This window comes from Emydura macquarii, unplaced genomic scaffold (assembly GCF_026122565.2).
Source record: "Emydura macquarii macquarii isolate MOO-44397 ecotype Brisbane River unplaced genomic scaffold, CSIRO-AGI_Emac_v2 contig_1027, whole genome shotgun sequence".
Taxonomy (NCBI): domain Eukaryota; kingdom Metazoa; phylum Chordata; order Testudines; family Chelidae; genus Emydura; species Emydura macquarii.
The window spans coordinates 4,734,309-4,757,764 of NW_027131164.1; the positions used below are offsets into that span (position 1 = coordinate 4,734,309).

The window sequence follows — 23,456 nt, forward strand, 5'->3', positions numbered from 1 at the left end:
GTGATCCTGGAAGTTACTACCATGTAAGTCTAACTCCTATTCCTAGTAATAAAATAATGTACATGTGTGAAATGCGGGACAGGGTGAAATCTCTTAACTTTTCCATGATAACAGATACCTGAGCAATAAGCAACCTGGATTTATAAAGGATAGATAGTGCCAGCCATGCTTGATTTTTTTGGTGATAAAAATTACACTGTTGGTGGATGATGGAAAGCAGGAGATGTAATCTATGACTATTAGTAAAGCATTTGATATAGTGTCTCACACACAGTCACACTTTGAAAAGGAAATCAAATTGTCTTGAAAATGAACACTGTCCTGAAGTAAGAATTTGCTGAATGTGAACAAAGTATAAAATTAGAAATGACAATATTCTGAGTTAGGAGAATTATCTAATGGGGTATTGCAGGGATCTGTGTTATGTTCAGTCTTATTTGACATTTTCATTCTGTGATCTAGAAAAGAGTAGGTAGCATTGTCAGTGAAAACTGCAGATGGTGCTAAACTTGGAGAACTTGTGAGGACAGACAAATAACAAAAATCAAGAAATCAGAAATATGGGCAGAAGGGAATATAATGGGACAGATTTTAACAGGGTGTGATTTGCCTCCTTCTCCTCCCCCCTTGAAAATGTACAAAGCACTGAAGCTGGAGGGATTAATTTAGCATCATATCTTTTTTTTTTTTCAGAAGATGGCTGCTGTTAGGAAAAAGCTAACTGTCGTGGGTGATGTTGCCTGTGGCAAGACATGCCTCCTGCTTGCCTTCTGCAAGGAACCATTTCCCAAATACTATGAGCCAACAGTGTTTGAAACTTATGTCACTGACACCGAGGTTGATGAGAAGCAGGTGAAGCTGATGCTTTTCGATACAGCAGGGCAGCGACAAGTGAATTATCAGCACTTCAATTCGTTGTTCTATCAAGGCACCGATGTCATCTTAATGTGCTTTTCAGTGGACAGGCCAAATTCACTGCAGAACATCCTTGACATTTGGGTTCCAGAGGTCAAACTGTTTTGCCCCAGAGCTCCCATTGTTCTGGTGGCTACTAAGAAAGAACTGAGAAATGATGAGGGTGTTCTGGAAAGACTTGCCACCCTGGAACAAGAGCCAATAAAGACAGCGGAAGGAAAGGCCTTGGCTTCTACCATTGGGGCATATGCCTATCTGGAGTGCTCTGCAAAGACGAAAGCTGGCATGGAGAGAGTCTTGCAGATTATTGGTCAAGCTGCAATAGAAGATGGAACAAAGAAGAGAAGAAAGCATTGTGTGTTCTGTGGATTTTTGTAAGAGCAAAAAGTTATTTTTTTAAAAAAAGTGTATAAATATAACTTATTGAGAAGTTAGACGGTATCTGGGTGTTTTATGAGTATTGTGCAAATGCTTTCAGGGGGGCCAGATTGTTCTTCTCTGTGGAAAATGCTGGGTAGGGGAGAGGAACATGCAACATTTCTCTTGGAGAATTTCTGTTAGGTCTACTGTTGGGGAGTGAGTGCAGTTTGCCTCCTCCTGCTCCCTCAAGAATGGGCAGAGGAGACAGACTCCAGAATCCATGGATGAACTGAGATTTGCACAAATCTTGAGAGATGAAAGTGAGGCCAAAGCCAGAGTTCTTCACAGGGGTATCATGATTCTGCATTACCTCTTAGATCGCACGGCTCTCATTCCAGCTCCCTGTTAGCACAGCTGTAGTGGCAAGGCACTGTGCTGGCGAGGCTTCCCGTATTTGCCGCTTCCTTACACAGGTTCTCATGGTGGGTATCCTTAGGGCAAAGGGGCTCCATGAAAATGTACATACATTCACAAGCTATATTAACTTGATAGTTGATTACCCACTGCTTTCATGTGGTGACAATGCACATAGCACATCAAAGTCCATCCTTCTCCATGTTTAGATCCCCAATGCCACAGATCTGGGGGTGGAGCATAGGCTGCTGTGAATGTGGCCCCCACCCTTTCAACATACACAGAGGAACAATCTGGTCCTTAATAGGATTCTTCCCTTTAGCATATATTCAATCTGAACCTGATAGGTACATGGTAAGAGGTCTGAGAGCTCTACTGAAATAGAGTTTTGATGACATCTAATCCTCATCATCCTTGCTTTTTTGCAGACCTCTTACATATTTTTCTCCTTCTCTAGCACTTGTGGACAGAAGCAACGAAGTAAAAAGAATGCCAGAGATCAGGCCAACAGTTAAGAGAATCATTTTCAACCGGGGGTGAGATGGGGACATCTCATCATCTGAAGTGGTGAGTCTGCAGGAGCCAGCATGAGATGTAATTGAACTTGGATGCACGTATACACACCTCCTTTCTTTCAAGGACTGATATGAGGAGCATTGCTGGTAGTCCTGGAAAAGAAATCTGAATTTTGGCTACAGATGCAAAGATGGCTGGTAAATAACATAACTGTAGCATTTATTAAAGACATACTCTACAGATCAGAAGGTGGATATAAACAATCCTGGAGTTATACCAGAATCCTGGTATAAAGGGACAAAGAGCTAATTTATTAAGCCGAGCTCAGACGGACAACATCCTTTAGTATCTCTCTCATTGGTACCTCCATCATTGAAGCATCTTGGTTCCTGTCCTACAGGAGGAACAAAATCAGAGTAACCAAAATCTTCATCCTGATAATTTAACAGAATAGCAAATCCAGAAGTATATGTAATTTGGAACTTCAGTAGAAATTTTCTTACCCATTCTTCCCAACTGATAGAGCTGGTAGAAGTCCTTGTGTAGTTTAGGCATTGGCTGTTGTAACACCATGGCTCTAAGCAAGGTCCTGTTCCTCCCTTGAGTTGCTACTGGTGATCCTTCTTGAAGTGAGGTAGGTGCTAATAATCTGGCTTCCACTCTTTCTTCCAATAAATGCATGGGGGGGGGGGGAGTGTGTGTGTGTGTGTGTGTATGTATGTACTGGGGGATGACAACCATTTCTGGATAGCATGGAACATGCTGCACCAATGCGATATCACTTTCAACTGGCAGTTGTAAAATCCCCTCTAGTACATCATAAAATTACATTAAGAATACTACTCTGCATTTCTGAAGCACTTTTCTTCCAAGGATCTCAAAGCATTTTAAGCAGGATTTACAACGCCACATTACATCTCCTTGTGATAGGCAGGTAGTATCTCCATTCTGCAAATAGGGATACTGAGAAACACAGAGATTAAGTGAGTTGCACAAGGTAACAGCAAGTCATCCACATCCATAGATCTTTCCTCTGCTTTGACTCTTCTTTCCATACTTACCTTGTCCCTTCTAGTCTCTTCAATTCCTCCTCTACTTCCCCTGCTACTTCCCTGCCTTTAAAATAATATTTACCTGATATAGGTCCCAAGTCAGGAAAGGATCCCCTGTCCAGGAGGGCTCTTCAGCTTAAGTGCCTATTGAATTCAAGACACGTGCTTATATGGTTTCCTAAATCAAGGTCATAATGCTTTTTTTGGTATATCCCAAAGAGATGTATTTATTCAGGGGGGGTAAATATTGTTATTCCCATTTTACAACTTGGTGAAAAACTGGGGAGCAGAGAGGCTAAGGGACACATTTTCCTTTCTACTTTTAGGTTCCTCAGTCTTTGGGTAGCCAACCTGAGAGACTTGGGGCCTCATTTTCAAAGGTGCTGAGTGCCCACCAACCCTGTAACATTCAAAACACAGGGGCACCCAAATTTGGAGGCCATTTTTGAAAATGTGGAGACCAAGTGACTTGTCCAAGGTCACACATTAAATCAATTGGTTTTTCACTTGAATATATTTAACACAGATTGGCATCTGTTTTCAGTACAAATCTTTAGGTATTTTGCCTTAATGTAGGAGTGACTTCACCTTTGTGTGTCTGTCAATATTTACCTATGTATCTCTCAGTACTTGCCTTGACCTCAGTATTTGCTTCTTGTTGGTTAGTTACTGGTTAACACACTAGCCCTCACTGCAAGCATTTTGCAGACACAGCCTCTTCTTACTGAACACGCTTAGGTAACTGAACAAGAGAAACATTAATGAGTTTTTTGCTAGTTTCTCAGGCTATTGTCTCATTTCAGATCATGGTAGAAATGTAATCCTCTCTTTAGTCACATACTGTTAAATAGGCTCTAAAAGATGTTCAGAGTATTTATGCTGAGCAAATTTTTCCCCCCAAACCATGCAGAACTTTACTATAGAGTTGAAGCCAGCAAAGCTTCATTTGAATGTTTTGTCAAAACTTGAAACAAATTTTTTCTAAGGCCGTGTCTACGCTGCAGAGGCTCTACCAGCATAACTATGTCCATGTAGCTTTGCTGGCATAACTTGCAGTGTAGATGCAGCCTGCACCAACAGAGTTTCTGTCGCTGTAGAAAAACCACCTCCATGAACAAAGTTAGCTATGTCGACATAGCTGCATCTGCACTGAGAGTTAGGTCAATATAGCTATGTCAGTTGGGTGTGTTGTTTTTTCACACCCCTGACCAAGGTAGCTGTGTGGACCTAACTTTCAAGAGTAGACCAAACCTAAATCTCTGGTCCAGCACACTTTAAGAGCTGGTTTCATTCTGGCTATACAACAAAATTTGTGTAATAGTTTCCCCACACATTAGGCCTTCTGGAGCCTATAAGCAACACACGAACTAGAACAAAATTAACCAGTCTTGTTTTGAGTTTAACTTTGACTATGTGATCAAAGAGGAAGGATGGTCTAGTGAGTAGGACGCTAGCATGGGACTTGGAACAAGGAATTGAACCTTGGCCTTCCACTACAGGTTTCCTATATGTCTAGGGGAAGTCATGATGTCCCCCTTATGGGGAATAATAGTACTTCCCTCCCTCACAGAGTGTTGATGATAAACACATTAAGGATTGTGAGATGCTCAGACACTATGAAAATGGGAGCCATAAAGTATATACAAGGTAGACAATACTGCAAATTGAAACAAAAATCAGGAGTTATGAATCCATGTGAATTCAAACTGCTAAAGTTCAAAATCTATGTAATGCCAAACCAACAAAGCGAGGCCAGCTCTGTAGTCCATAATTCCTTTCAAGCAACTGTTTTTCTAGAGTGGTTGGTAATAAAATCATTTTTTTGTTTTGTCTTTTAAAACGTGTTTTGTCCCAATGGCATTCAAATTCTAAGTGTTTACATAAATACAAGATATGGCACTTTTTCATTTGGCAGAATTGGCTCCCAGTAAGGAAAAGAGAAATTAATGGAGCACTTTACTTACCACTAAAATAAAGCAACTGCTGGGGGAAATGTAATGCTTTTTTTTTTTAAACCAGCTCCTGCAACACTTTTGCACAGATGTCCAATTGGAACAGCAGAAGAAATTTATAGTAGGTCAGATGACTGTGACTGAGTTGCAACTGGGCCAGATTTTCTTTTGCAATTTCAATTGTACGGTTATGTAATTAAATTATGTTGATGTCTTTAATACTTAACACATATGACTGAGAAAAAATTATAGTACATAACAATAATAAGATATTGTACAGGAACAATTTTCCATTTCAGCCCAATGTCTGTCTATATATTTCATGAGGAACCTAGGGTGAAATAAAAAAACAATAAGTTTTGTTTAGAGGTTTTGGGAGACAGTAATTTTAATATCAACTACAAAAAAACGCATTTTAGTAGATGTTCAAGTTACGGAGAAAAGTACCTGAATAGCCCTTAACACAGGTCCTGAAAAAAAAGAAAGGTATTTCTTTCAATATGAAATAAAAACCCATAAATTATTTCACATTTTCAGCATGCTCTGCATGTACGTTGACCTTTATGTGAACTCTGGGTTATGTGGGGAGAGACAGACGTTTTGTGCTTTTTAGCATTGATCTATAATTTGAATTGATTTTCCCTATGTAATTCATGTTTCCATTGCATTATTGGAACAATATTGGCTCCCTCTTGTGGCCAATTTATCATCTGCTAATTCTCATACTCCCCAAAGATTAGCATTGTCAATAATGTGTGTTGTGTTGAAAATAAATGTTCTTATGTTTTTGTACCTCAGTTTTTTTCATAGTATCTTGCTACTTAATTTCATTATCCAAACTGTACTGCAGCTGATTAAAACAATTCAACAGTTAACAGTGATAGCAATAAACATTAATTCAGCATCAGACTGGTATAAGAGCACAGGACTTGTCGTCATTGTAGTTTGATGGAAATAAAGGGCCCAATCAAAGCACTCCACATTTGGGATGTCCATTATAGCTTTCTGTGCATAGAAGGATGGAAAGTCTGGGCCTAGAGTTTGCCATGAACAAATCCCAGATGAGCCCAGAATAGGTAGCTGTCATAGGGTGCACTCACCTTCCATGAGCACCCCCTGGTCGAGTGTTTGTGGGCCCACACGCTCTCCCAGTAGCCATCCTTGGGCTTAGGTCCTTAATTAGTCCCACAGTCTATTACCAGTTTCAGACCCGATGTCAAGCCGTACCCCAGGGCTCACCTCTGGAAGCAATGTCCTAACCCTTTCAAGGGCCTTTCTGGTCCCAACTCTCCTGCTGGACCCCTGAATGGTTCAGTTCCCCTTCTGGGCTGCCTCAAAGTCATGCCACCCAGTGGCTGATAGGGCAGTTAAGGCCCATCCACTACTTCAGGCCCCAGGGACCCTTTTAGTATAGTAACCTCATGCTGTGTCCCTTTACAAATTGCTGCTCTATCTTTCCCTGGGCTACTTTCCCACAGCCCCAGTACCTTCACTTTCACCCTTCTCTCAGGGCTGAAGTCTTTCTTGAGTGTATCCATCCACACTCCCTCAGCTCCAGGAAGGAACTCCCTGATGGTAGCCCTGCAACTCTTTTTATACTAGCCTGCTGGATCCAGATTGGCTGCTTCCCAGACAGCTGCTCCAGGCTGCTTGGAGAACTTCTCTGCTCTTTACTGGGGCAGGGTGTGGCAGGGCCACGAGGCTTCCAGCAGGGGGCCTCAGAGGATCTGGTACATCCAGTCACAGTAGCAAGTAATTCTGTGCTCCACTACCCTACACATACAAGGAAACTAATGATCATTTTTAAAAGCTTGTGTGGTAATTTATTCTAAAGCTGGGCAAAAAACCTAACTGGCTTCAAGACTGAGTTTGATACGTTTATGGGGGCATGGCATGATGAGACAGCCTCCAATGGCATGTGGCCCATCGGTGACTGCCAGTAGCAAAAATCCCCAAAGGCTGGAGACAGGACACTAGATGAGGAGAGCTGTGAGAATTCTTTTGCAGGTGTCTGCTTGATGAGTCTTGCCCACATGCTCAGGGTCTAACTGATGCCATGTTTGGGGTCAGGAAGGAATTTTCCCCTGGGTCAGAATGGCAGAGACCCCAGAGGTTTTTTCACCTTCCTCTGTAGCATGAGGCTCGGGTCATTTGCTGGTTTAAGCTGGTGTACATGGTGAATTCTCTGTAACTTGATGTCTTTAAATCATGATTTGAGGACTTCCGTAACTCAGCCAGGGGTTAGGGATCTATTTCAGGAGCGGGTGTGTGAGGTTCTGTGGCCTGTGATGTGCAAGAGGTCAGATTAGATGATCACGAGTAACCCTTCTGACTTTATGAGCTGTTACTGGACTAAGCAGCTAGTTCAGGAGACTGGTAGTAATCAGAGTCTGTTGCTTTTTGGGAACAGATTGCCCCCTCCTGAAGTGTCCTCTGAATTCTTCACTTGTGGAATTGGGATGTCTTTTATACACATGGAAAGAAGATGGAGGTTTGTCTCTCAAGCCGTAGGGAGTCTCCAGAAATTGGTGCAGCTCTTGGTGGCAAGGCACAGGACCATAAGAACAGAGATCTGCACCAGCTCCAGGGCACTCTGCAGACCCTTCTGTCCCAGGAGGACCTGCCCACTCTGTAGTACTCCTGAAATCCCCTTTTTCAGTGAGGATCCAATCTACGGAAAAGTGATTACAGCTCCAGATTGTATACTGTGTACCCCTTCACCAGCAGGGCCAGGATAATTACTTGGGTGAAATTCACCCTGGGTGAGGCCAGCGTAAGGCCTATGAATTACTTAAGTTCCATTTAAGCCCTAAGTGGGGAACAAATATTGCGTTGCCCTCTCCAGAGCATATTTGGTCCTTAGTTTAACAGTTGATTGTGAACATGAATCCTGTTACACCCAAATAAAAAATGTAAGTGTTAGAAAGCTGTTTCAACCATGCTTCCAAACACAAGCAGTGGTTTTGCATCCTCATATGCAGAGAGTAAGCAGATACTTTCAGTCTCAGTTACCTTTTTTTAGACTCAGAACAACAAAGAAAGAAAGAACGAGTGAAATGTGCAGACAAGTGCACACAATGTATGTCTCCTCTCTAACAGTCTGCCCTCAACTCAGAACACCTTTCTATTCTGACCTCAGTTTGCAGTTGATAAACACAAATGCAAACAGAGTCAAAGCAGTTACATAGCTACATGTACCACATATGGTCACCACATTAAAGTACTGGTCACATAACCCCATTCAATTTGTATATGAAAAACGGTTACATCAGATATGCACTTCCTCATTTCCAACTTAACATACACTAATGCAATATGGGTTTTTGTCCCCCGCTAGTGGTTAATGAGTCTGCTACACCTAACTACTAGTGACCTTAGTCCTTTAATTCAGACAGTGGTGATTAATGCTTTTAATGCTGACTATCCTTGTTTCAAACCCTACTATTGACCCACGTGGACTTGGATACACTAACTTGCCATGAAAAGCTCACTTTAATATTTACTTCTGAATATTCTCCCCAAATTGCTAGCCATCATTGACCCACACTCACCAGTACTTAAACCTGGAAGGAAATGAGGTGTCTGTGCTTTAGATCTTTTCAACGGAAAGGCTAAATCAAATATTTATTGCTAATCATATGTAGGAAGACAGATACTAAAAAATTAATATTCTTGGAAGGGTCTCTCACCATTGCTAAATAGTTTATTTCGGCTTATCTGCTGGAGGCTAACTTTAAATGAAAGTTTCCCTTAAAGTGCTTTTTTATTATTCTTTTAAAAATGATTAATGGATCCAGCTACATTTTTAATAGTCTACTGTAAACATCTTATATGATGCATTAGTAATAAATTGTTAACAGATGGTGATGTTCTAAACTGTAGGCAGCACAGCTTGGTGCTTTTCATTCAGTCTGATCTCACAATGAGGGCTACATGGGCACTTTTTTGAGCTACTGGGGGCTGAACTCTGGTAAGCCCTGGCCAACTTCCACCTAGGATTATTAGATCAGCTCCACACTGCTTTGCATTGACCCAGTGCTCAGGCAGTGGCTGAGAGGGTTGTGCAAGGGGGACCTGGTATGGGACTTTGGCCAATGTAAGTGCAAGTTGATGGCTCTTGAGGGAGTAGTGTCCAAAGTTTGTAAAAGGCATTTGTTATTACTTCCCTCTCTGAAGGCTCAGGCAGTTGGACTCATGGTAAGACGACCCCCTGGCTTTACAACTGGAAGGATATGAAAAATGGTGTGATGGTAACAATTTAAAAAATTCACTGAGATGTGTCTAAAATGGTTTTACTGTAATATGTAAGACAGGCTGGTTGTAATCTCTTCAGTGCAGCGGCCATCTTTTTGTTATGTGTTTATACAGCACCTAGCACTGGGAGTGGGGTGGGGGGCCTTTAGACCAGTGAGCAGCAACGCCATCCCAGGAAGATGAATAACTCTCACCAGTGGCAGCATTTCAATCCCTTCCCTCAGAGCTTTCTCTGACTGATTCATAAACAAATGATTCCAGACAAAAACAGTAAGTCCCAATTGCCTGGGACCTTTCCCATTTCTTAGTTTGCTGGGAGGATGTTACATAGGCAGGTACAATCCAGATTAATGAGCAGTTTTGCCACCCTTGCCTTGCAACCTTGGGTGCTTTATGATGTCATGCTGAACTTCCCACTTCCCACCTGAGCCACTCACAAACAGCCTTCTTGCATACAACCTGCACGCTGAGTATTTATGTATAACTGCAACCTGTCAGCTACATTTGGGCTCTCACCAGCCTTTGTTATACTGCAGAGTGACCCCAACATGCTCCCAGTCTTATATTTTTCCATGTCCTATACTGCCCACCCCTCTCCTGGACAATAAAAGTCTATGTAAAGTTTGTTATTTCTTTAAATAGAAATAATATGCACACAACTTGCCATCCAAAATGGAGTTTCCCAAACACTGCAGTTGAAACAGATTGGATTAGATAAAACAAGAGTTTAGAGTCCACATGTTGTTATAATTTACTATTTGTATTATAGTAATTAAAGTTCACATGTTGTTATAATTTACTATTTGTATTATAATAGCACTTAAGAGCCCATTGTGCTACTTACTGGATAAACATAGAACAAAAAGGTGGCCCCTGCCCAAGGAGCTTACAATCTAAGTAGATGGTCCTGTTGTAATAATTCGGCCTCCGAATTTACCCTAATTGTGAGCTTACCCTATCTGTGAGAAATGAGTGCACATTTATAAAGTGTCACGGTAACCTATAATAACAAATGTTGATGGGAAAAGCTGCAAAAGCAAGACCAAAACTGAATTAATCCAAACAAGAAGGCCTACTGATATAACTCAAGGACTGCATTAAAATCAGGCTTGGCAAACAAAACAAACGTGGAACCAGAAATCAGTGAACCAAAATTGGTGTGTTGGAAACCAGGTCTGCTTGGTGGACAAAATAATGAAAAGATGGGTTCCCAAAAGGGAAGTATTGAACAAATAAGTTTGAGAACCACTGCTTTAGGGAACATGCACAGATGTGAACACCTGAAAGGGAAACTCACAGTAGTAGGTCACAAGAGAAATTAAGCGAAACCAGGGGAGACGGTATGGGAAAACTCCTTGCAGAAGATAAGCTTCTTGCTGAAGGACATCTGGATCCCAGTCAGTCTCCATAGACTCTGTGAATGCATCAGACTGAAAGGTCTCCCTAGCCCTCTTCCCCCCCCGCCCCATCAGTAGCTTGCTAAAGGAGACATGGAGCTGGGTTCAGCCCAGGTTTGTGTGGGGCTAAATGCCAGCACACAGCACCTGTGGCTGAAAGTTCCTCAAGGGAGGAGGTTAAAGTGAGACCAGCACATCTGCAGAAGTGTGCTGCCCTGGCTGGGAAGGAGATGGAGCCAGGGGGATTAGGAAGGAGTAGTTCTGGTCTAAAAGCAGAAGTTGCACTGGTTTAAAGGAAGGTATGATTCTTAAACGGATTTAATTAAACTGGTGTAACTTTGTATGTGACTTCTTTCTATTGGGTTAGACCTAGCTTATATGGGTCCGGCTTGCCCCTGTGCTTTGTAAACCAATACAAGCCAGATCTAAATCCTGGGTCCACACCAGGGTTTGTGCTGGCTGAAGTACATCTGGGCCTCCAACAGATTCAAGCTACTGAATTGAATTTGATTCCACCTAAGATTGTAATTTGTCCTGCAATGATTCCAGCTGAGTTTCTTCCTTGTCTCTGTCAACCACATTATTATGCACATAGCAACACTTCTGAAAGCTTCGCCATGACCTCGCAGATCTGTCAGAAGCTTCTGCCTCACGGTCATTCCTTCCTCTTCCTTATTGAGCTATCCAAGCACACCCGTGGGTTTTCATCATTCAACCTAAATTTCACGTTCCCTTCCCTCCTTCCTCTACACCTTGCCTCCCATCATGAAATCAAAGGCACATTCTATGCAATTAAAGGCCAAAACATTGAGAACAAAAGGAACTACACTTCTTATTTAGGCAGCATACAGTCAGCCTGTGGAATTCACTGCCTCAGGAGAGTGCACTAAATACCATGGTTAGCTTTTAAAAATGGATGGACAGTTTCATGACTACTGATATCCCTAACAGCTCTTGAATCTAAGACGCTTCTTAAGATTCTGGATATAAATACTTCACTAGCAAATGTCAGGAAGGAATCACACACATCATTGCACCTACTCCACTATTTGCTATTTGCCACTCAGCTAATAAACAATAGTCATACTAAAAGCAAAATAATAATAAATGTGCATGATATGGATTGTTGAGCTTCCTCTGAAGTATGGTATAAGCCACTGTTGGAGCAAAGATAGCAGACTGGCTGGTCAGATCTGTCATGGCAAATCCTATGTACCTAATTCTGTGCACAATGTAATGAACTCACTGTTGTATATTTGCAGCACTGCCCTCTATTGGACAGCTTAGAAACTGTTCAGTTGTGTCAAACAGTCAGGATTGAGTCTCCTTCCACTCGGATGGTCAGTGTCTGTGCTTTTTTGAACAGCAAGATGACAGTTGTACCCCTTCTGTTACTACAGCGTTCTAGGTGGCCATCATGTATGATACAGTGAAAGATGTGAAGTCCTAGGTGTGACCCAAGGACCTCTTGATGCCCAGTGTACAGAAGTACAGAGGGTTACAAGTATCCCTGGGTTCAACAAAAGGGGTCATCTAAAGCCACTACTGAAAGCATGTGTCACACTGATCATCATAATCATGTATGTTCAGATAAAATGTAAGGAGGTATGTCTCTATATTGAAAATTATGTTCTTAAGGCCTTGTTGTTAAAGGAAGGTCACTCAGAGGTAGAGTGCATTGAGACAGACTTCTCCAGATAGGAGGTGGGAGACACTTATCTCCCTGGTTGACCACTGTGTATCTTACAGTGGCATCTATTTGCATGTTGATCAAATGCTAGTAAATAGACTGAGAGGGCTTCAGGAAAAAACAAAAGCAGGGGTTATCCTGTTTGCGAAAGACGATGAACTTTGGGGAGTATAACTGGGGGTATGGCTCTACACCGGGGATCTTTCACTCTGGGAAGGCAAGTTGCCAGCAAGCCTGATCTTCTGAATAGAAGATCTCAGCCATCCTGGTTAAAAATGATGGGAAAAAACCTGGAACAGGCGATCCGATAGAGACAGGGGAATGTCTTGTGAATTAATTTAGGCTGTAGAAAGCATGTTGTGATTTTTGTTTTATATGTAACTATTTGTTTTCAATATTCTTACTTACTATCATTTGCATCCCTGTCCTTTGATAATAAACTTAGTCTTGTTTTCACTATAAATATACCGAAGTGTTGTGTATTATGCGGCATGGTGATCCTGAGTTAAAACTAGTAAACTAGGGCGTGCTATTCCTTTGGGAGTAGTGACTCAGAGGTCGGTGACTGTTCAGTGGATCAGGGACAGGACACTACAGAGGGATGCTCAGAGTGCTTGGGCATGGCATGTGCCTATCACTAAGCCATACATTGAGCAAGGCCTGGAAAGTAGCATTTGTGTTGCCAGAGACTGATAGAGTCCGGGAGCTGACCCACAGCAGGAACACGTCGCAGGCCAGTGGTAGTGAGGTGCCTGGGAAGCATCACACTAGGTGCCACCGAGCTTGTTACCATATTGTAGTAATTATCAGTTAAAGTAGCTAGAGCTTTTCCTTTGGATTTGGACACTTGCCTTGCAATTGTTTTATGGAGGAGTAGGAAACCTAGAGCTGCAGGTGAAATATAAAATGAATGTACTTTTTTTTTTAAGCTTGCAATTTGTCTGTAAACACTCTGCAGTTATCACCGTTTACTGTTTATATTGTAGCCTATAGGGCTAGCCTGCTTGCTTACACATATATACCTTTCCTTATAGATTCAAGTATTGTTGTTTTATTATAATAAAATCATAGATTCATGTTAAAGTATTATAGCTGTAATTCAAGGTACCTTACAGATCACATCCTCTGTGAAAGCTAAGGCAGTTAGCATACATATGTTCGGGACCTTTGGCCCAGATAAGTAATGATGAGTTAAAGGATAAGACATATATGGTTATAACCTTTATCCTAGATAAGTTAGGAGGCATCAAGACAGGGGGGCTGCCTTGGTTTATGCCCCAAGTAAGCTTCACAGGTATGCCACAAAACTCACAGAAAGGGCCAGAAATAACAAAGGTGAGATGAACAAACTATATGGATATGTCATTAATATGTACAAACCTACCAGCCTATAGAATAAGTGTACCCTAATAATTGGTGGATGAAGAAGCCAAGTTTGGACTTCAAAGGAGGACCCATATTGTTCAGGGTATAAAAAGAGGCAAACTATGTTACTTGGGTGTGATCACCAACTATTCCTTTAAGCATCTTTTAGTTAGTGTTTGTTAGAATCTTTTGTTCTCAGTTTATACTTAGTATTATTTGTTGTCTTAGCCTTATAGCTCTTAGCTCTCAAGCATTGTCTAGCTCTCCACCCCTCCACTCAAGAGTTGAGGAACCGGACATCTCTCTCAACCAGGTCATCAGGGAAGGGTGTGAGCATATTAATCCAAAGCATACCATCTAAATATATATCATAGAATCATAGAAGGTTAAGGTTGGAAGGGACCTCAATAGGTCATCTAGTCCAACCCCCTGCTCAAAGCAGGACTAACCTCAGCTAAATCATCCCAGCCAGGGCTTTGTCAAGCCACAGCTTAAAAACCTCTAAAGATGGAGATTCCACAACCTCCCTCGGTAACCCATTCCAGTGCTTCACCACCATCCTAGTGAAAAACTTTTTCCTAATATCCAACCTGGACTTCCCCCACTGCAATTTGAGACCATTGCTCCTTGTTCTGTCATCTGCTACCATTGAGAACAGCCTAGCTCCATTCTCCCTGGAACCCCCTTTCAGGTAGTTAACGGCTGCTATCAAATCCCCCCCTCATTCTTCTCTTTTGCAGACTAAACAAGCCTAGTTCCCTCAGTCTCTTCTCACAAGTCTTGTGCTCCAGCCCCCTAATCATTTTTGTTGCCCTCCGCTGGAATCTCTCCAACTTGTCCACATCCTTTCTGTAGTGGGGGGCCCAAAACTGACACAATACTCCAAATGCGGCCTCACCAATGCCGAATAGAGGGGAATAATCACTTCCCGTGATCTGCTGGCCATGCTCCTACTAATGCAGCCCAATATGCTATTAGCCTTTTTGGCAACCAGGGCACATTGCTAACTCATATCCAGCTTCTTATCCATTGTAACCCCCAGGTCCTTTTCTGCAGAACTGCTGCCTAACTCATCGGTCCCCAGTCTGTAGCTGTGCATGGGATTCTTCCGTCCTAAGTGTCCTTTGTTGAACCTCCTTAGATTTCTTTTGGCCCAATCCTCCAGTTTGTTTAGGTCCTTCTGTTTCCTATCCCTACATTCCAGGGTATCTACCTTTAAACTGATTCAGAGCCTTCTTCCTGGTGCACAGTGGGCCCCAATATTTATGGAATGGTTAAAAGGACTTGGCCCAATGAGGCCGATAAGACTGTACTTGTTCAGAGCTGGAGCTGTGATGAACTTGTAACCACAAGAAATCCCTTTGGATGCAGTGCTGAAGGACTGCTTCTGGCAGAATCAAGTTAGAGATGGGTGAACCCTCATAAGTTTATTAGCATGCACATGGGTTCTTTAATTGATTTTAATTTTTTTCTCTGTGGTGCTTTTACCTTCAAAATAAAATAGGCTTTCATAGAAAGAACTGCGTGGTACATATAAGTGTAGCAATTACACCTGATATCAGCCTCTCAAGAGAAAGCATTGTCCCTGGAAAATCTGTCTGTGCTGGGATCAACACAGTGAAGACAGAGAACTGTGCAGTATGGAAATACTCCAGTCAGAAGGGAGCAAGACACGGGTCTTCACCCAAAAAGGCAACGGCTGGGGAGCGAGGGTGCCCTGGCTGGACCTCTGAGGGGAAATACAGGTGCAATTGCTCTGAACTGTGACTAATTGTCTTACAATTCTATCAGGACTAAGCAGCCCTTTTTTTTTTTTTTTTGCAGTATAAACTTCATTAGCAATTTACATTCTAGTTCACTTGTAGACCTCAGCAGCACTAATAAAAATGGTAACACTCCATACAGACTGGTACTGGAAATAGAATCAGACCACAAACATGGCAATTGTGGTTTTCAGCTCCTCCACATTCTCATACAAACTGAACCTAGTGTAAAGGTTAGTCATACAAACCATTCTGATGGTATCAATGTTAGTGATTATTCTTGTCATTATTTGTAGTGTGCAAGGGGAAAGGTTGGCCTGTTGGATAGGCCACTACGTCGAAACTTGAGAGACCTGGGTGCAATTCCCAGCTAAGCCAGTCTTCCGATGCGACCCTGGGCAAGTCACATAATTCACCTTGTGTGTTGGTTCCCCATCTATAAAACAGACATAATAATTTCCTACCTCAGAAGGAGACTGTAAGGATAAAATCCATTTGTACCTGTACTGAGATACTAAGGTGATGAGTATGATCTAAGCAGGTAGAACACCTACGTCACACCCAGATCATGGTCCCATTGTGCTAGGCACTGTACATATGCATAGGAAAAGATAGTGAGCTGACCTCCTTAAACAGATATGCAGAAAGGCAGTATTATCCCCATTTTTTTACAGCTGGGGAACTGAGACACAGACCAACTGACCTGCCCAAGGTACACAAGAAGTAAACCAGATTCCCTGCGTCCCAGCCAGTGCCTGCACCTCAATATCATCCTATATAGAGTGTTAGATTCGATGATCACAATGGCTCCTTCTGATAATCTATGGAAAACAGCAAGTACGGATCCATTTGTAAATTACTGTAAATCACAGCAGCATTCACATGTCACAAATTTGCTAGTCACACACTTTCCGCTCCCCCCCACTGGCAATTGTTAGCTAGAAAATGATAACCTTAGCTAACAAAGGCAGCATGAAGAGAGAATGTATTAAAAATGTTAAAAAATAGGATTGAGAGAGGAAGGGAAATGGGAATATTAAATAAACATACCTGAAAAAGTTGACTATGCTGCTGAAGTTTCCTGGTATTATCATTATTAAAGATATGGCTGATGTAAACATCAGAGCAGGGGAAGGCGTGAGGCATCTCACGTGAACCATGGACAGAATATCTGGCTGAAAGTCAAAGCAAAAGGTAACAGACAGACAATGATGTCTGCACAGGGCCCAATTCTGAAAGGCTTACTCATGCTCCCATGGGCTGCAAGGGGAGTTTTGCATCAAGCAAGAGCTAAGGACTGGGCCCTTAAGGAGCAGCTATGCCCTGTAATTAAAAAGCAGTTCTGTTCTGATGGAACTCCTCCAGGCTATTTTTACTGTGGCTCAGTGGTTTCATAGCAGATTTGCTCAGGCTGCAAATAAAAGATGGGATTTTCTGTCAGTCTGCAGCCTCAAGCTGGTACCTGAAAGCCAGGCCAGATTCCTTCTGGATCACTGAATATCATTAATAATAAAACAACGAGAGTCCTGTGGCACCGTGAAGACTAACAACTAACTAGGTTTCTGCCCATGAAAGCTGATGCCCGAATCCATTTGTTAGTCTTTAAGGTGCCGCAGGACTCTCGTTGTTTTGCTAAACACAGACTAACACGGCTGCCCCGCTGGAACTCCTTAATTTAATAAAGATTCTGAAAGCAAATTCTGCCTTCTTACCTGTGGGCAACCCCCTTGTCCTCCAGCTCCGCCCTCAGTTACTTTCAAATGGGACTTGACTTCAGTGGGACCATTTGTGGAACTAAGCGTTTAGAAATGAAAGTCTATTGCAACCAGACCCCAAACAAACCCTGATTTATTACAGAATGTGAGGTAATTTGCTAGCCTGTTCCATTGCTTGGTTCTGAATGGGGGGGTTTAAAGAGAGCCCTTTTTCTCATTTCTGAAATGACTGTCATGTGCCCAGTTATATTATTACCCTACTGCCTGAAAAACAGGATAATACAGGTAGTTCAGAATTTATGCAATCTGCTAATGCACATGCTCAGTGCTTTCTGTTCCCAAACTGCCCAGAGCATTATATACATCCCAGAACTTTCTATGTATGGATGACACCCTCTTTCATTTCTAATAGGAGCCATGCAACTGAGCTATCTGGCTGTGTAGGTCCAGGCATTTAAATACACTCAAGAGTCCCTCTGCTGAGAGAGTAGGGGATGCAGAGTCTTTCACTTACACATGTGGGAGGAGAAATGAGGGAGGGCAAGAGGTGTAATACGGGGGTGCTAAAAGGAACACAGTTACCCTGTTAAGTGCAGAGAAAGCCTCTTCTGGCCTTAAAAACTGATGTGCTGTAATGCGAGCCTGTTGTTGGCACCATCCCACACTCAGGGTACATGCCAGTGCTGCTGTGTCAGTAGGCCTTGGGAGGTGCTCTGGAAATCATTGGGCTGATGAAAATATAAATAATAATCTAGCTCTATAATAATCATCATCATATAGCACTTTTCCACCCACAGATCTCAAAGCCTTTTACAAAGGAAGTTAGTGTCATTATCCCTATCTTACAGATGGAGAAGCAGGTGACTTGCCCCAGGTCACTCAGCCGGCTAGTGGCAAGGCTGGGACGAGAACATAGGGCCCCTGAATGTCAGTCTGGAGCCCTATCCACAGACCCACAGTGACAGCATTAGTGCAGATGTGGCTCATCCCCAGCTGATGGCCACCGCACCTGAAGAAAGAAGTTCAGTTGGAGTCAGGGCTGCAAAGTAGCTCACGTTTACCAGCAAATACAGGCATGTCACCAAAGGAATGGCAATCGTCATTGCTCTTGGAAGGTTCACCTAGAGAAGAGATAAAGAAGGGTTAGGGAAGGGTTCCAACACAGCGATGGATATTTGCAGCTGCTTCTTGCTGATGGCCAGCTCACTCCGGAATTGAAATGTTCATTGACAAGTAATGTGCAGCAAAATCTTTGATGAGGTGTGGGTGTACACCAGGGGTAGGCAATAGGTGGCCCGCAGTCCAAATCCAGAACTTGGAGGTTCAGCCCCACGGGAGACGGGTCAGGGCTCAAGGTTTCAGCTAGCACCTGAGCCCTAGTGCACCGTCCATAGGGCTGAAGCACCAAGCCCCGGTGTGCCCTGGCATGCCTGGTGAGGCTCTATTTAGGGAGGGCGGGGAGCGCACCTGCCACCCTGTGATGTTCACCTCTGCAATCTGGACTGGTGTATTGCTGTGTCACCCCAATCCCTCACTCTTGGAGCCTGTCTTACTCTGCCCTGCTGTGTGAACTCCCCACTTCACACACAGCCTACAGCAAGCAAGCTTCTCTCAACTAAGTAAGTTAGCCAGCCACTCTTGGGATCATGCACTGGTATGAGCCCAGCAACACCTCCAGTCCTAGATGCAAACCTAGGAACTGCTGTCTTACAATGTTCAGTGCTGCCCACTGCATACTGCAAGCTCATTGGTTCATCAGTTTATCAAAGAAATTGATATGCACCAGCCTTGTCACTTCAAATGGAGTCTTAACACACCTTAAACCACATGCATTGCTTTAGATAAAACAAACAAACTTATTAAGTACAGAAAGATTTTAAGTGATTATAAATCAGAGGAATGCAGGTCAGATTTAATCAAAAGTAAATAAAAGGCAAATCACATTCTAAACTATGCTTAACACTTTCAGCAACTTTATAGTCTTACATAATTCTCACCACAGGCTGGCTGGTCTCCTTCCCAGCTGGGCTCTCCCCTGGGTCAACATTTCAGTTGATTGGTGGTGTTTGTAAGTAGAGGTGGAAGAGAGAGAGAGAGAGATTGCAAAATGTCTCTCCTTTTTAACATGTTCCTTCGCCCCACTCTGAGTCCTCTCCCCACCCCACCCTTCAGGGTCAGGTGACAAACAATGTCCATGCATGTTTCCCTCCATGCCCTGAGTCACTGTGGATTCACTTATCAATGCCTAGGCTAGTCCATTATTCCTGGAAAAACTGGTTTGTTTTATGCATGCCTTAGTGAGGCACGAACTACCCTCACCTCTGTTGTGTTTTGCCTAGATCTGTCTCAAGCCGTGAAACACACATCTGGGAATATTATATAGCGAAACCTCATAATCATACACGACACTACAACAAACATATTATTATAATAATAATGTTCAGTGTGCCATGAGCATTCCAAAAACATCTTACATTACATACTTTGCACTAAACAATACACAATTACACAAGGGTGAACAGGAATGATACACAATCACACCATAAGGGTGTACATGGGGGTGTGGTGTGTCACACACCCTGAGTTACGTCAGCCCTAGGCGCCAGCTCCCTCAAGCCCACCAGCACGTGGCCAGTCATTCCTCTACCTCCACTAGCTCCCCCCTTCTGCACTAACTGCCCATGTCCCCCCAGAGTTTCATGGTCCAGTCAAAAGCCTCTGGCTGTCTGGATTTGGCCTGGGAAAGGTATGCAGGTTCTGAAAAGGCCCAGTTGGGAAAAGAACAATTTTATGACATTTATGGTTGCCCAAAGAATGAAACCCACCTCTCTGCTCTCTCTCCCATTTCATTCCCTTTGTGAATGGGAGCTGCATGGAGGGTGGTGGCTTGGGTATGAGTCCAGGAAAGGAAAGGGAACTATTTGTTTGTCCAAGGAACGTCAGAGCGGTCCATTCACCCTCTGACTACTGCAAGTGTTTATCATCATTCCCAGTCCCTGGTGTGTGACCTCTCCCCACTCTGCAGAAGCCAGGAGAAGCAGCAGTGGGGGAAGCAGCCTCTTCAGCAACTCCACAGACAGAATGCCATGTCTCCGAGCAGTGGAGAGGTATTAATCCAACAGTGTAGTGAGGAGAAGGCACTTTGGTAGTGTCTTTGTTTCCCTGTCTCTTTCAGTGCTGCTCACTGGACACAGGGGCTGGAGTTTCTGGTGATGCAGGGAGTGCAGGGTTGAATGGACGTTTTGTGTGGTTCTTTGTTCCTTTACCATGGGAACTCTGCTAGTCAATTTCCTCTCACATTGCCACCCAGTTCTGTAAGCATAATTCAGCAAATTTTGGGTGTTGCAGAAATTCAAGCTTGTTCCTCAGGTTTAATGGCAGGGTACATGGGCATGGTCCACTTCCCTTGCTCACCAAACTCCTCCACTTGGCAGTACATACAGGGGTCACCCTTATTAGAAATATCTTTCTGGCATAGGTGGCCGAGCGCCCTCCACAGTACTGGAAAGCCGGGTCTCTCTTCCATTCCGGTACATTCAGGACCGCTGTGTTCTCCAAGTAATGGCCAGCCTTTAAAGAACAGAAAACTGACTTGTGCTATTACCCCTGAAAGAACCAAACTCACCCCAAGCACTGTAAACATGACATTTGAATAAAAGTAATGCAGTATCTTACCATTTTTAACCTCAGCTGCTTTCTTGGGGGCTGCCAAAGTAGTATAAAGGAAGGAGGCTGTAACAGCTGCATTGCTTGGATTCTAAAAAGTATCACATGTGTAGTCTTCAGCAGTATAGTCACGTTATGCGGGGGAGGGAGAGATTAATGTACTTTCCAAAGAAAAAATGAAATATAATGCTACCCAGGTCTTTGACTTGGCAAGACATTGTGATGCTGAGAGGGAACCCATTCTAGTGGGAGGGCAGAAGGGTGTCACAGAGTTAGCAAAGGAAGATGCCAAAGGACTCTGGAGAACCTGCCTGGTGGTGTAGATGGGAGGAGTCAGAGCAATTGGACTTTCTTAGGGCACAGGAGGATCAGGCTCTTAGGCAGGATGAAGCATTCCTGCAAATGGTAAGACAAGACGGGCAATGGGAGCAAGCACAGGGGGAATGGGATCGTCCACTCATGTGGTCCCTAGTCCAATTGGTGACGAAACGCTTTCGGGGCCTGCCCACTGCCACGGCTGTTGCTCCTCAATGGAAACAGGCAACACCACCTCTTCTTCTTCCAGCTGCAGTCCAGGCTGCTGCTGCGGCAGTGAATCCCAGCTCCGTCCGTGCTGGGGAGTAGCCTACTGGATGCCCAGCAACACGTCCTCCTCAGTCACTCAAAACTCCTCTCGAGGGAGCCTGTGTTAAGTCCCTCTGAAAACCCTGCAGAACTGTTTTCTTTAAATTACTGTAACAATATGTAAGTGCTCCCTGTAACAGATTTTCTATTCACTGCTGAGGTGCCTCACTGTGGCTGCATCTGGGGAATAGCTCTGCCAGGTCTGATGCCCTTTCCCATCTCTCGTTCACTCTGCAGGCCCTCTCATGCTCCAGGAGTTGCAGTACTCCCTCTTCATGGCTTCACCCTCCAGCCAAATCACTATAGTTTTCCCCTTCCAGAGTATGAAAGTCTTTCCATACCAATTCTCTCAGGCAGTCTTCTAATTCACTGCCTAGACTTTGCTGCTTCCCCAGTGACTGGTAGGGGAACCCTGGCCCACCTTCTCTTCCAGGTACCAGCCCAAGGACCCTCAAATCAGCAGCCAATCTCTGCACCGTCCCAAATTTTGCTGCCATTTCCCTGAACGTTTTCCTACTCCACCCCTATCAAGCTTCTGCTCCACTACCCTTCTGGGTAAACCATTTCCTTCAGGGCCAGGATCCCAGGGCTTTTATTCATCCCCTGGATTGTATCCTTTCCCTGTCTAAGCCCAGAGAGCATCACAGGCTGCCACAGCACTGCCTCCTTCTGCCCTCACTTCCTGACCTTGTACCAGCCCCGCCTGCTCCTGCCCAGCTGGGCTTCATCCTCAGTCAGTGCTTGCTCATCAAGCCTCACTCTCCCTCAGGTGTGGTCTATCAGGTTACTTAACCCCTCTTGGGCCACATTAACCCTTTCCGGGCTCGTGTGGGGGTGAACACCGCATTCCAGTCCACCTAAACCGAAAGAGAGCAGTTAACATGAAACAAAAATGTTGCTTAATGATGGCATTAAAGTTTGTTAAAAGTCTCCACAGCACAAAACCAAGGCCAAAGGCGTTAACCCTGAGGATCCTCCCCCAATTGTCTGCTTTCAGTGGAACATGAACTGCAGGGAATCAAAACCCACCAAGGTATCTTACAACAGAAGTATGTACAATGCTCAGTTGAGCTTATCAAGCAGCACTAGAATGTCATAATAGCATACCTCAACACAGGCCTACTTCACCTTTTGGCTCCCTATTACTCCATTTTGTGTGAGCTCACAGCAGCGTGAATTTTGCTGGGCCTCCAGGAACCAGAAGCAGTGTGCACATGGGTGGGGTCAGATTGCCTGTTTAGGCTTTGGAAAGCAGTTCTGTCCTGTGGCCTCTTGCTGCAGAAGTTTTCCCATTGAGCCCCACATACTTTATGTAAAGCACAGCATGCCTTGATAATCCAAACCGTGTTAGCCACATTGGCATTCAGATGGGTCCAGAGACATTGCCAACAGGTTTTCAGATACCCAAAAGGACACTTCACTAACATTCTGCAGCTACTTGATTTGTAGTTGAATTCCCTTTTTCTTGGGTAAGAGATGTCAGAGTGAGGCTTCATGAGCCACAGTCTGCAGGGTCCCACAAAATAAATGTCAGCACAAAAACACCATACAGAAACACATTGTTTAGGGGGAATAAAGTCCTGTCTTTCCCCTGCAGTACAACCCCAATCTCCTGACCGCCCTGGCATCACGGACCGTGTGCCAGTGTTTAAATTCATGAACTGACCCCTAGGGTACACCAAGCCTTGGATAACCAGTGAATAGTAACCTTTGCAGTTCACATACTCACTGGCCCCTTTTGGTGGGAAAAGTGTAGGGATATGTGTTCTGTCC

General features: G+C 43.7%; 1 protein-coding gene and 1 pseudogene across 1 annotated transcript; one reads left to right on the top strand and one right to left on the bottom strand.

Moving 5' to 3' along the window:
- On the top strand, positions 1-6,006 carry LOC137150728 (ras-like GTP-binding protein rhoA). The gene is made up of 4 exons (XM_067544717.1): positions 1-23; positions 694-1,289; positions 2,147-2,839; positions 5,277-6,006. Exons 2-3 carry the CDS (start codon positions 697-699, stop codon positions 2,202-2,204), a joined length of 651 nt encoding a protein of 216 aa, XP_067400818.1. The 5' UTR covers positions 1-23; positions 694-696; the 3' UTR covers positions 2,205-2,839; positions 5,277-6,006.
- LOC137150697 (b(0,+)-type amino acid transporter 1-like) overlaps positions 5,668-23,456 on the bottom strand; it is a 23,851-nt pseudogene continuing 6,062 nt past the window's right edge.